Source organism: Cyprinus carpio, chromosome B18 (assembly GCF_018340385.1).
Source record: "Cyprinus carpio isolate SPL01 chromosome B18, ASM1834038v1, whole genome shotgun sequence".
Lineage (NCBI taxonomy): Eukaryota > Metazoa > Chordata > Actinopteri > Cypriniformes > Cyprinidae > Cyprinus > Cyprinus carpio.
The window spans coordinates 17878319-17893004 of NC_056614.1; the positions used below are offsets into that span (position 1 = coordinate 17878319).

Below are 14686 nucleotides of genomic sequence, written 5' to 3' on the forward strand. Positions count from 1 at the left end.
GACTGCAGAATATCTCTATTTAGTTGTTTATCACTTCATTTCCTATAAACAGCAAAATCACAGTGGAAATAAAATGTCAGAGAAAATGTTTTCAGGTTTAGCTAGATATTATAACGTATGCTAGCAAACTTGACCTTGCATTTGTACCTTTTGACAAATGGAACTGGAGACTTTAGAAGGAAAGGTAACTTATAAGATAACAGGGATATCTAAAGAGTAACCTTAACCAGCGACCAGGTGACATTTATTACAGGTAGGCCTACATTAAATGTAAATAGTATTGCTATTATTGTGATGTAAATGATCATGTAGCTTAAAACTCATATCTGTTTTCTACTTATGCTTGTCCCTAATGGAAATAGAATGTGGGGTTTGTGCATAAACAAGATTTTGATCGCCACCTGCTGTGAGGAAATGCTTACTGTTACTTTGATAACCAGATACACAAAATCGAAAGTACTGTGTTTAACATATTGTTTATTTTTTATTGCACTATTTTATGGTAAATGTTTGTCTTGCTTTTGCAAAATTCTACCCTTCCATCACACTGCATCATGATATTCTTCCACATAATCCATTTGGACGTTTGTATAGGCTACTACTACTATTACAACTACAACTATTAATAATATTAAAAATAATAATATTAATATAATAATAATAATAATAATAATAATAATAATAATAATGAACTTTTAGGTTAACACGCCTTATTATTTTCTTAAACATAAAAAAGATTCCATTATTTATAGCAGTGGTATTGCTTTGATTGATTCTGAAAGAAGAAATGCTTATTAACCAGGAGAGAAAAAAAATCAAAGGAGATTGTAAATCACATTTGTAAGATAAAATAAAGGTTAATAAAAAATACAAATATCACTGCACTGTTACTTTATCGTTGCATCATCCAGTTCCGTCCTTTACGCCGTTGACATATCCAAGCTCATCTTTGTTTTGATCGAAAGCATCCTAAACCAATAGAAACTACGTACACTGAAACATCAATATTCCTGAACCAATCATTTGTGCTGTGGGCGGTGCTTCTACTCTTCTTTTGGTTTCTGCCGGCGTGGGGATAGTTGTGTGACTGGCTTCTGAAGCGGTTACAAGATTATTATTCGTAAGTTTTATAAGATTTGCATTTGCTTCCACGCGTTATTTGTTGTTATTTTATTATATGTCTTCGTGACCTGTATCACGAGACCACATGAATCCAATTAAATGGTGTTTTGGTGAATGACTGGATTGTGAGCTTAGCCTTGTCTCGTGCTTAGGGGAAGCATGCGAGTGTAAAATATATCTGAACGACTGAATTATCCGCCACTCTTTGTAAGTTACCTTGACATAAAAACCGGGTTACTTATGTAATATAGAATGCAAATCCGGATGGAGATGTTGATGTGCAAGTCAGCACAAGCTTGCATTATACTTCTGGTCTATAGGGTTTGGCCTATGCTAGTGTAGGCTACTGGTAATGCAGTGCAGTAAAAATCAGATTCAAGTTTTCATATATATGTGTGGAAACTGTCATGTCATTTACGTTTATATGGTTCTGTATTCTCGTGAATGAGTTCTTGTTTGGGTTGTTGTTATTACACTAAGTTATTATTTTATTGCTTTTTTATTTTATATAGTATTTTTGTGTGTCTTTTTATATGGCTTTTTTTTTTGCTTTTTTTTTCTTCTGTTGTCAGGTGAAGCTCACTGTGTGCAGGTCTTGGTCTGTTGACTTGCTCTGCTCACTAATTTTGGTGCATCATGTCATGTGCCTGATTTTTATGATCCTTCACGAGGCTTTGCCAGATGCGTTTTACTCTGTATTGTTTGAATTTTATATTCAGGGCTCAGCAGTAAGGAAGATCCCTGTCAGCATTTCCTTTTGCTTTATTTCTTTTAAAAAGCTCATTTGAAATGGTCTATTGATTTACCAGGTGTGCACTGCTTGTTCTTTGGCAGGTCTCTCCTTTAAGAGATTTAATCTCAGTGAGGGTTTTATTAGTATGTTAATAAAAAGCTACTAAATAAGAGCAACCTCACAACCCTGTGCTACCTGACAGTACTGCGTTGTCAACACAATTTTCTTTTAACAGTAGCTTTTATTTAAACCAACTTACAAACAAGGCAATATAACAAATGTGATTCATCCTAAGGAAGTTTATTCATCATGCATATGTGTGACTTTGAGGTTTGTCAAACTTGATTTAATTATGATTTGTATTAGCCTTAGAGGTGTAATGTAGAGTAGGCTAAAAATTATAGTGATTTCACATATTAGTAGAATAAATAATAAGTAAATATCAGTATTTTTTCCAGGAAAGATGTTTTTATATGAATCTATAATAAATATCAGAGCTTTATTATTATTATTATTATTATTATTATTATAGATAACATTTATTCATCTAACAGAAGCTTTTTGTTGAAGCCAGCATACGAATTAGGAAAAAAACAACAACAGTGATCAGTGACATGAGAGCATCATCGTGTGTTTTATTTTTGGGGATGAGTGTCAAATTTTGATGATTTAATTATGTATTCAAGGAAATGTTATGACTTGTGTCTTGGAAGCATAATTTAGAGTAGGTTGAAACTTATAAACACCAGTATCTGTATTCAGGAAAGATGTGTTTATGTGAATCTATATGTGTCATGGAGTTCTGAGTTTTATTGTTGTTGTTTTGCAAATACGTAATTGCATTATAAAATTTTATGTGTATATATATATATATATATATAATATATATTTATATATAAAATTAGGCTATTTTTCCATTGGTTCCAGTAAAAACATTGACAGGACAAGTAAAAATGTAATACTTATCGTTGAGCCCTGATATTGATTGTAAATCAAGTTTATCTGTTTTTCAAATTAACAATATTTAAGTCCATGTCATTATAGCAAGGAAATTCTGGCTCTCAGTGTGTAGATGTTGAAGCAGTGAAGTTCTTGGCATGCATGGCTTGAGTGTTTATGGGTTGACTTTTTGAAGAAGATGTCTTTATGTTTTGGATTAGTTGTTATGGGAGTGGTGCTGTAATTAGCTTACTTTAGGGATGTCTTTGTTTGCCGCATAATGGCTCCACCTGCTGAGGAGCTTCACTTCAGCGAGGAAGCTGGTTTCTTAATGCCAGACCAAGTGTTTGATTTCATTTTAAGTTTCTAGGAGATATTTCGTATGGTTTGTGATGTGCTATTTTCATAGTTATATTTTTGTGTTTATATTCACAAAAAGTCATTTAGTCATGTGTTTTCCCCTTAGCTTAATTTCCCTGCATGTCAGAAAGGATTTTGTCTGTTTGGTGAATTTGCAAGCTTTGCTTCCTCACTGATCAGATTCCTCCATCGCATGTCCCAGTATTGGTGCAGTGATCGTGAGGTGTGTGTGATATTCTTAAAGGCTGCAGGTGTCCATAACAGATTCTTTAATTGTTATCAGTTAACAGCAGTAAAAAAAAAGCAGCTGCATGTTTACAACACCTGCTGTTTTTGTGAAACTGGTTTCTGGCTCACTGTGTGTTTGTGTATATATATCTCCAGTCCACTGAGAAAAACACAACCAGCATGGACTCTTCACTGACTGCTGCACAGATCCGTGAGAAGTTCATCGACTTCTTTCGCCGCCATGAGCACCAGTACGTCCACTCGTCGTCCACCATTCCGCTTGATGACCCCACTCTGCTCTTCGCCAATGCCGGGATGAACCAGGTAAGGAGATTTGAACCCACTTACAAAAATGGGCGAACATTAGGTGCCTAATTTGTTGGAAACAATTAATTGTTTTTTTTATAGTTCAAGCCCATCTTCCTGAACACCATCGACCCATCCCACCCTATGGCCAGACTTCACCGTGCTGCAAATACACAGAAGTGCATTCGTGCTGGCGGCAAACACAATGATCTTGATGATGTGGGCAAAGATGTATATCATCATACATTCTTCGAGATGTTGGGATCTTGGTCCTTTGGAGATTATTTTAAAGTAAGAGAGGGATAGAAAAGTGTTACGTATTGTAAATTCGTGGTGTTTTACTTTATAGTATTGGTGCTACTTGTTTTGCTAAATTTATCAGCTGCTAAAATTCTGAATGGAAAAACACATTTTGGCCTTTTCTCTTTGCATCCCTTTATTTCTCTTTTGCTCATTCTGTCTCTAGCACCTGGCCTGCAAGATGGCACTGGAGCTGCTGACGAAAGAGTTTGGTATACCTATTGGCCGACTCTATGTGACTTATTTTGGTGGTCATGCTGACGCAGGCCTGGAGCCTGACCTGGAGTGCAAGCAGATCTGGCTGGATTTGGGGTGAGTACAGAATCTGTACAAGGTGTATTAAGTTATTGATGTGAAATTGTTAAATATTTTTTGTTTCTCTTCTCTCTGTCTTAGAATGGAGGAGAGCCGTATTCTGCCGGGGAGCATGAAAGATAATTTCTGGGAGATGGGGGACACCGGTCCATGTGGACCCTGTAGCGAGATCCACTATGATCGTATTGGAGGCAGAGATGCCGCCCACCTGGTCAACATGGATGACCCGAATGTGCTTGAAATCTGGAACCTTGTGTTCATCCAGTTTAACAGGTAAATTACTGCTCCTTGCTAACTACAGTTAACAATGGAAACAGTTTACTAAGTTTACACACACACTTAGAGATATTGCTTTTGGAGCCATTTCTTATTTAAAGGGATACTCCACCCCAAAATGAAAAGCTTTTCATTAATCACTTACCCCCATGTCAATCCAAACCCGTAAAAGCTTCGTTCGTCTTCAGAACAACATTTTAAGATATTTTGGATGAAAACCGGGAGGCCTGTGAATGTCCAATAGACTGTCAAGGTCCAGAAAAGTATGAAAGACATCATCAGAATAGTCCATCTGCATTATGTGGTTAGTCTGTAATCAGTGGTTCAACCGTAACGTTACTATGAATGTCCAATAAAAAAAAAAAAAAAAACTTTATTCAACAATTCCTTTGTCAACAGTCTCCTTTGTGTCTCTCCATATCACCGTATGCTGCGTATGCTCTTCTGTATCAGCCGTGCCACAAGGATGCGCTGTTTTCTTTCAAATCAAAGCTAAATACAAATTAAAACAGCGCATCCTTGTGGCGCTGCTGATACAGAAATCATATTGGAGTTATTTCTGATGGATCATGTCTAGGGTTGGGAACTGAGAACCGGTTCTTATTCAGAACTGGTTATGTAGTTTACGTTCGCTTCTCGCGACTAGGGTTGGGAACCGAGAAAAGAATGTGTGACACGTGACCAAGCGCTGTGAGCAGCCTTGCACCGGTGTTCTGATGATTCGGCGTTTACCGTCAAGGATGTCACAAACCAAATAACAGAAACGCCGCCCTGCCTCTTTAATTACGGAGCACATCGTTTCCATTGTGTATTAGTCGAGTGACAAGGGTGCACTGTTTTCTTTCAACACATGTTTCCTACGACTGTACGCACACTCGCGCCTTTGATAACTCTGCACGTCGTTTTGTCTGACTGTACATGTAATGGCAGCGCGCAGCACCTGCCGCCACTAAATTACATTATATTTGTCCCATATTCTCATTAATATACATATTGACTTCAACTTGGAGCACTAAATAAACAGACTGCTATTGTTATGTAAGTATGAGGGTTAGATTATTTAGTGTACAGGTTGTTTCAAGAGTGATAAACAAAGTGATTGAAAATATTTATTTTCATTGCATTTTAAATGTTTAAAAAATGTGGGAACCACTCATTGCATCACACCATCTACTTACTGCATTATTATTTGTAAAATAGGGGCTTTATGGAGTGTGTGTATGCATGGTTATAAGTATAACAGTTTATATTTCATTAATTTTGGGAAATGAACAAGTGTCTTAGCCCTCAAGGGACTATTTGGCCATCCAGCTTATTCCTGCTTTAAAAGCAAAATGTTATTGATAGTGTAAAAAACAACAACTTTGAAGAACTAGCTGATTGATGGACTAGCATTACTTAACATTACTTACTACCTTCCAGCAACACTACATTCAGTGAAGGTCCAATAGTAAAAAACATAATAATAGTTAATTTAAATGGAACCGGAATCTGAAAATTTCTAACCCTACTTATGAAGATCCGTATACTGTAATGTAAATGTTAAATTTTGACATTGCCAACCTTTAAATTAAGTTCACAGTAAAGTAATAAACAGTAACAGTAAGTAATAAACAGTATTGAGAAGTTGAGTATTGTGCATTTTTCCTTACCACTATTTTTTAATAGTTATTTAATGATTTTAATGGGAAAAATTTCGAACAATTTCCAACCCTAATCATGTCACACTGAATGAATACATAAGATCTTTGGAATAAATGACATTTAAAAATTGTAATAATATTTCAATTTAATATTACAGTTTTTACTGTATTTGATCTAATAAATGCAACCTAGATGAGCATAAGACACTTCCAAAATAATAAAAAAAGATTATAGTGTATATTAATCATCGGCCAGAGTTTTAGCACTGGTCCTACATCACAACCTCTGATTTGTTTTTAAACAGAGATGCTGTAAGTATCCACGCATTGTTTTAAATGCATATGCATATGATCTCTCTATGCAGAGAATCAGAGACAGTTCTAAAGCCTCTGCCCAAGAAGAGCATTGACACAGGGATGGGACTGGAGCGCTTGGTTTCTGTACTACAAAACAAGATGTCCAACTACGACACAGACCTGTTCATCCCTTATTTTGAAGCCATTCAGAAGGTAATATAGAAAAGCATAGAAAACATGACTAAATACTGTTTTGCACGTTACTAAAAATAATTTCTTGGTTCTCAGGGAACAGGTGCCAGGGCATACACAGGAAAAGTTGGTGCAGAAGACGCAGATGGTATTGACATGGCATACCGTGTCCTGGCTGATCATGCCCGCACCATTACCATTGCCTTGTCTGATGGCGGCAGGCCTGACAACACAGGCAGGGGGTGAGATGATTGTGTTATTATATGCTGAGTAATTGGCATATAGTCAATGTATGTGTATGTGACCCTGTTTTTGTGTTGCAGCTATGTGCTGAGGAGGATTCTGCGTCGTGCTGTGCGATACTCTCACGAGAAGCTGGGTGCACAGAAGGGCTTCTTTGCCTCTTTAGTAGATGTGGTGGTTGAATCTCTGGTAAGGTCTCTACCTCTCAGACACTATATTTTTCCTCCTGATTTTATGTGAATAAGGATTCCCTGTTTGCAGCTTTGACAGTGATTTAAAGTGGCAGCTGCTGAAACATTGAGATGCTCTTTAATTAGACATATCTCTCTGATGGCCATTTAATGGTTCATTGCTCTCTACAGGGTGACGCTTTCCCAGAGCTGCGGAAGGATCCTGATATGGTAAAGGATATCATCAATGAGGAGGAGGAACAGTTCCTTAAGACCCTTAGCAGGGGACGCCGCATCCTGGACCGCAAGATCCAGAGTCTCGGAGACAGCAAGACTATACCAGGTTAAGCACATTATACCACAAAGAACTATAATCAGTATTTGTAATATGCATTTGAAAATAAAATGATATCCAACTATTTTCCCAAATTTATAATAAGAATTGATTATGAATCTAAGTTTTAAGGTCTCTGTTTTTTTCCCACCAAAATAAAAATGTAAAGAGTACATACATACTTGTGTTGTGAGTTTACTGTTGTTCTGAAAAGTAAAATTATACTTTTTAAATACAGATTTATTTTACAGTACAATAGTTTTATTACTGTAGTATTGTTACTATATTATAATAATTTAATATTTAATGAAATGAAAAGGTAATAATCATAATTCAAATGACTGTGAATCTGGCCTGAGACTGAATTGTAAAGCGAGTTTTTTTTTTTCTTCCTTATGCTAAAATCCACTGTAAATCCACATTCTAAAGCTGATGTTTAATTTTTCTCCATAAATGCCACTGTTTTGTGTAGGTGACACAGCCTGGCTGCTGTATGACACTTATGGTTTCCCTCTGGACCTCACTGCCCTGATCGCCGAGGAACGGGGAATGGGAGTGGACATGCAGGCCTTTGAGGATGAGAAGAAAGCTGCTCAGGTTTAAATGTTCATTCTTTCATACAGTGCAGTTTACATTTATAATTTCAGAATAATTTCACAGTTCTAAAACACACAGAGGACACTACCAGAACTTAGTGGCACCGATATCAGTGATTAAACATACTCATTTAATAGTACTGTTAAATGTAATCTAAGCTCTTAAAAAGAAAATACTTCATACTTTCAATTATAATGTTGTGTAGCTATATACACAGTGAATTTTGAATATGTATATGAAGTTAATCTACATGTTAAATAGGTAAAATCATGTATCATCCGAGATATTAATCCGATATATATCCGATATCAACTGGTAACAGTAATTTAAGTGTTTTGTATTAATGTAAATGAGTCTAATTCAAATATCTGATCACACAGTTGAAGTCTCAGGGCAAAGGCTCTGGGGACGAGGACCACATCATGCTGGACATCTACGCCATTGAAGAGCTCAGAAACAAAGGTGTCGCTGCCACTGATGACAGCCCCAAGTACAAGTACACTTCAAATGATAACGGCAACTATGGTATGAATTACACCTTTGCTATTCCTCTTGATTTTTACGGTTTGATTATGCGTAGGTTTTCACGCTTGTGACATTGCGTGTCCCTCTCAGAATTTGAACAGGCAGTGGGCACAGTGCTGGCTCTCAGGAGGGAGCGTGCATTTGTTGATGAGGTGACCACAGGTCAAGAGTGTGGAGTGCTGCTCGACAAAACCTCTTTCTATGCCGAGCAGGGTGGCCAGAGCTTTGACGAAGGCTACATGCTCCGAGAAAACGACTCTGCTGAGGATGTAAGAAACTGAGAGTGGTTGTATAAAGAAGCTGAACTGCCTGATTTAGTTATGCTTCATGGTGCTGTCATGTTTTATTGTGCTGCTTCAGAGGATGGAGTTCACTGTGAAGAATACTCAGGTGCGCGGAGGGTACGTGCTGCATATTGGAACGGTATACGGCACACTGAAGGTTGGAGACCGCCTAACTCTGCACGTAGACGAGGTATGTTACAGTTTTGACATTGACTTGCAGTGTTGGGAAGGTTGCTTTGGAAATGTAATAGGTTACAGATTACAAGTTATCCTATTTAAAATGTAATAAGCAGTGTAACTATTTCAGTTACTTTACCGAAGTATATGTACTTGGAATCTTGTAATGTATATTTTCAGTTGTTAATCATTTTGAAGCATTTAAACCAGGCAGGGTCAAACTTACAGTAGGACTCAATGATTACTGTCAGACTTCTCAAAATACTTCATCACTTGAATTAAGATTATAAAAATTCAATTTTAAAGCACAGCCACCACAAAATTAGACTTTAACACCTCTTTTTACTTTGAGATTGTTCTTAGGTTAAAATCATAACACTAAATAGTTTAATAGCTATGATAATGTTTTTGAAATCAAATCTTTTCATAGCTACGACAGGAAACATTGGGGGAAAAAAAGAGTTAATCTTAAAAATAATGCATATTCATAAACCCAAATAGGAAAAAAGAAAAAAAAAAATTATCAAATAAGCATGTGTCCTATTCTGTGTCATAAACTCCTGAAACATTGGTGTCTCATATTTTAGAGCAGTCGATGCAATTTGAGAAAGAAATCATTCAAATCTGTACGTGTGAAAAAATTCAGATGTAACATTTTCATAAGTATCTGTAATTTAATTACGCTGTTTTGTCTCAGTACATTTATTTTGTAATTAAATTATGTAATTCAGTTACATGTAACTAGTTACTCCCCAACACTGTTGATTTGTCACCTTCCAATTGTTTTATAGCATCTGTTTTAGGCAAAAAAGAGAGACAACTTGACATATGAATAGGATATTACTTAGAATGCAACATAATTCCCCTATTTTTCTCTCCCAGGCTCGTCGTAGGCCCATCATGAGTAACCATACCGCCACGCACATCCTCAACTTTGCCTTGCGTTCAGTGCTGGGAGAGGCAGATCAGCGAGGCTCTTTGGTTGCTCCAGACAGATTGCGCTTTGACTTCACCGCTAAAGGAGCCATGAGCACAGATGAAGTGCGGCGCACAGAAGAGAACGCCTCAACCATGATTCGTGATGCCAAGGTCAGGCCCGTTCAACAGACTCGCACTCTTCAATCAAACACTTTGTATTCATATTGCTTGAAACCATTTTGAATTGTTGTATTCAGAGTGCAGATATTCTGAAAACAGAACAATTAAGCTCTTTTTCAATACGTTAGTTGAATACAGATGTACAGCTTACAAGTCCCTGAGAACACTTTTGTATTTTTTCATATTTTGTCTCGCAAACTGAAATGCTCTGTATATGTTTTTCATCAGCCGGTTTATGCCCTGGATGCCCCTCTTGCAGCAGCTAAAGCCATCCAAGGTCTGCGGGCAGTGTTTGATGAGACGTACCCTGATCCTGTTCGAGTGGTGTCTATTGGCGTCCCAGTGGAGGAGCTGCTGGCTGATCCAAACAGCCCTGCAGGCTCGCTCACCTCCATCGAGTTCTGCGGCGGAACGTATGAACATCAAATTTTAATATTATAAACGTTTAACATTGCAGAAGGCCCTCTGGGCTCTAGCAGCACATTTACTTTTTATGTAATATCCAGACGTTTGTCCTGTCTATGCTTTATGAATACGTTATGAATAATTAATGGAAAATTTAGGTTGGTAATGTTTTAATGGAATCAAAATGTTTAAGAAAGCAATATTGTTTTCTGTTTGATCATTTTTACCCATAGGCACTTGCAGAACTCTGGTCATGCTGCACCATTTGTGATCGTATCAGAGGAGGCCATCGCTAAAGGAATCCGGAGGATTGTGGCAGTGACTGGAGCAGAGGCTCAGAAGGTTAGAGGAGGCAGAGCCAACATGAATATGCACACTTTTCGTTTTTAACTGATACTTTAGTATCTGATTTAGGGTTGGGAATGTATAACCGGTTTTTGCTGTCTGATGTGAATGTGATATGAAAGTAAGATTAGTAAGTAGTAAGAAGTAAGAATGAAGTAATACAAGGATTAAATATGCCTTGCTGTTTGCATGCACAGTCTGGCTAGTGTTGTTTGATTGACAAACAAATGATTCTTTTGAACCATTTCTATTCAACAAATCAATCACGAAGACTCACAAAGAATGTGTTTTATAATTGTGAGAGCTAATTCAGTGTAATTACTGACTGATCGTTCATGTTACAACTTGTAAATACACATTCACAGCAATCTTTTTTTTTATATACTTTTTTAGTACAGTATTTTAGGAATTATTGGTGGGTAAATCATTTAGGAAGTTCTTAGATTCCCATTTCTAATAGTTCTTGACAGATTGATGTGTGTGTTGTCAGGCCCAGAGGAAAGCTGACGCACTGAAGCTGGAACTAGATGCCATGGCAGAGAAAGTGAAATCTCAGAACACCCCTAATAAAGATATTCAGAAGGAGATTGCTGATATGACAGAGGTGAGCTCCACTCCGACATTTTCTGCTCTCACCTGTCTACAATAAGTGGTGTGTCTGATTTTACCCATCAGTGTATAACTGGAACAGTGTATGCATATATATTCAGGCTCTGGGCACTGCAGTCATCTCTCAGTGGCGGAAGGATGAAATGAGGGATTCCCTGAAAGGTCTTAAGAAGATCATGGATGATCTGGACCGTGCCAGCAAGGCTGATGTACAGAAGAGGGTAAGAGAATATCATTCTGTTGTCTCTTGGAAAGGTTCTTGGAAAGTCAATGACCAACTGTGAACACACATTTTAATTTTAGGTTCTGGAAAAGACAAAGGAGATCATCGAAAGTAACCCAAACAAACCTCTAATTGTGATGGAGATGGAAAATGGAGCATCTGCAAAGGTAACTCTCTCATTGTCTTTTCAAATTACGAGTCTATACTTGAACTGAATTTAGTTGTTGTCTGCAGACAGTGAATGTCTTAATGCTTTGTCTGTGTGTCCACAGGCTCTGAATGAGTCTCTGAAGCTGCTGAAGACAAATTCACCACAGACTGCTGCTATGCTTTTTGCTGTGGACAATGATGCGGGGAAAATTATCTGCTTGTGCCAAGTGCCTCAGGTAAATGTGTTAGAGAAGACCTCATTCTGTAAGACGGCTGAGGGCTCTCTTAAAATATTTAACCAGATCTACTTTAAAACGTAAGATTTTCTTGTTGTGAAAAAAAGAATACTTTGAATCTGCAAGGACACATTCAATTTGACAAAAGTGAAGACTTTTACATACATAATTGTTGTTCTTTTTAACTATAAATTCATTAAAGAATCCTGAAATAAATGATCAGTTTACACAAAAAATATTAAGCTGCATAATGGTTTTCAATATTGATGTTAAGAAATGTTTCTTCAGTACAAAATCAGCATATTACAATGATATTGAAGGATCAAGTGACACTGAAGACTGGAGTAATGGCTGCTGAAAATTAGTCTTTGTCATCACAGGAGTACAATCTTAAAATATATTCAAACAGAAAACAAATATTTTTCAATTGTAATATTTTACAATATTTCTCTGTTACTGCATATATATATTTTTTTTTATAAAAAAAATACTGCCCTTAAATTTCTGAATGAAGAAATACTGAAATTGAAATATTTTCTTAATATTTATTAAGTTCAGTGAAAAAAGAGTAATAACTCGCCTTTCCTCTGAAAAACTTTGCTATACAGTCTCGAGAAGTAAAATGTTTCACATTCTTTATTTTGGTCGTTTCACATTTAAAGGGATACTCCACACCAAAATGAAAATTTTGTCATTAATCACTTACCCCCATGTCATTCCAAACTGGTAAAAGCTCTGTTCATCTTCGGAAGACAATTTAAGATATTCTGAATGAAAACCGGGAGGATACTCACTGTCCCATAGACTTCCAAATAAATAACAGTGTCATAGTCCAAAAAGGTATGAAAGTCGTCTTCAGAATACTCCATCTGCCATCAGACGTGCATTCTGGGTTATATGAAGCGACGGGAACAATTTTTGTAAGCGAAGAAAACAAAAATTACGACTTATATAATTCCTTTGTCAACAGTCTCCTCTGTGTCTCTCCAGATCACCGTGTGCAGTATGCTCTTCTGTATCAGTTGCGCCACAAGGATGCGCTGTTTCTTTGTGTATTTAGCTTTGATTTGAAAGAAAACAGCGCATCCTTATGGTGTGGATGATATAGAAGAGCATATGGTGATACATGTAGAAACAGATATGGAGAGACAAAGAGGAGACTGCTGACAAAGGAATAGTTGAATAAAGTCATTATTTTTGTTTTCTTTCATATAACCCAGATTGCACGTCTGATGGCAGATGGAGTATTCTGATGATGACTTTTATATCTTTTATGGACCTCCCGGTTTTCATCAAGAATATCTTAAATTGTGCTCCGAAGATGAACTGAGCTTTTACCAGTTTGGAACTACATGGGGGTAAGTGATTAATGACAAAATTTTCATTTTGGGGTGGAGTATCTCTTTAATGATGGTTAAATTATTACTTTGACTTGCATGGTACTAGACACAATAATGCATATGTAAAGTATCAATTTAAATTAACCAATGTATGTTCTCTGGTTGTATTTCCAGGATGTTGCAAACCGAGGCCTGAAGGCCAGCGAGTGGGTTCAAGAAGTATGCCCTCTGCTGGACGGAAAAGGAGGTGGTAAAGACATGTCTGCCCAGGCAACGGGTAGAAACACACACTGCATACAAGAGGCTCTACAGCTGGCCAATGAGTTTGCCCGCCTCAAACTGGGTGAAAATTAAGGAAAGAGAGAGATAGCATTGTAGATGAGATTCTGGATAGAGTTCCTTAGTTTGGTCTTAACCTTCCTCCTGTGCTGTTCTAGCGCTGCTTGCTGAATTTTAAAACTGGACATTCCAGGGCAGAAAATGTAAAAACTGTACAGAAATGTCATTTGTCAATTATGAATAGGAAGGGAAATATACAGTGCCCACTCTTGGTAAATTTGGGCATTGCAGATGTGTTAACTGATCCATCAAACCGTCCTGATTCTCTGATGCAAAGCACATGGGCTGTGCATGCTTTCTGATTGGAATTATTATAGGTAGATTCACAGTTTAATGTTCTGCTAGCTAAAATCACCCTCATGGTCATTGTTATCATCATGAGCATATGAGGAGGAAGAAAATTATTGTCATTATCATGCTATTTGAAGGTGTCTTTTTATCCTAAGAGTTTCCATTACATTTGTAGAATTGTTGGTGTGTCTCTTGGTCTGGAAAATTCATGTCAACACTGTTAACCTTTAACTAGCTCTTCTAGCATCTGTTTTGGGGAAACGAGCCATTAATCACCTGTCACATGAAATGTATCAATTGTTAATGGTAATAAAAAATGGTTTCAAATGCATAAATTACTTTTCATTGTTGTGTGGAGTCGTGTATAATTGTTAACTGAATACACTATCTGGTGATATTTGTCAGCTCTCTAACTACATGAATCAATCAAATTCAAGATAACTAGAGATCCATAACTGTCATAGTACTATTATTACATTCTTGCTTACAGGTGCTCAACCATGTGAACATATTTTAAATCAGTTTTAAACTGATATCACAAAACCTCACAGAATGCAACGTTTACTGTTTTTTTTTTTTAAAGTGATATGAAAATATACTGGATGGAAA

At 36.9% G+C, this 14686-nt stretch overlaps 1 protein-coding gene across 1 annotated transcript; it reads left to right on the forward strand.

Annotated features, from left to right (window-relative positions):
* The first annotated feature begins 968 nt into the window (after nucleotides 1–968).
* On the forward strand, nucleotides 969–14415 carry aars1 (alanyl-tRNA synthetase 1). Its single transcript, XM_042744140.1, has 21 exons — nucleotides 969–1120; nucleotides 3539–3706; nucleotides 3791–3979; nucleotides 4155–4300; nucleotides 4385–4576; nucleotides 6588–6732; nucleotides 6808–6953; nucleotides 7035–7143; nucleotides 7317–7467; nucleotides 7931–8055; nucleotides 8436–8580; nucleotides 8671–8849; nucleotides 8941–9054; nucleotides 9924–10130; nucleotides 10368–10552; nucleotides 10778–10886; nucleotides 11380–11493; nucleotides 11600–11719; nucleotides 11802–11888; nucleotides 11994–12107; nucleotides 13622–14415. The coding sequence occupies exons 2-21, from the start codon at nucleotides 3563–3565 to the stop codon at nucleotides 13799–13801; spliced, it is 2901 nt and encodes a 966-aa protein (XP_042600074.1). The 5' UTR covers nucleotides 969–1120; nucleotides 3539–3562; the 3' UTR covers nucleotides 13802–14415.
* Nucleotides 14416–14686: the final 271 nt, after the last annotated feature.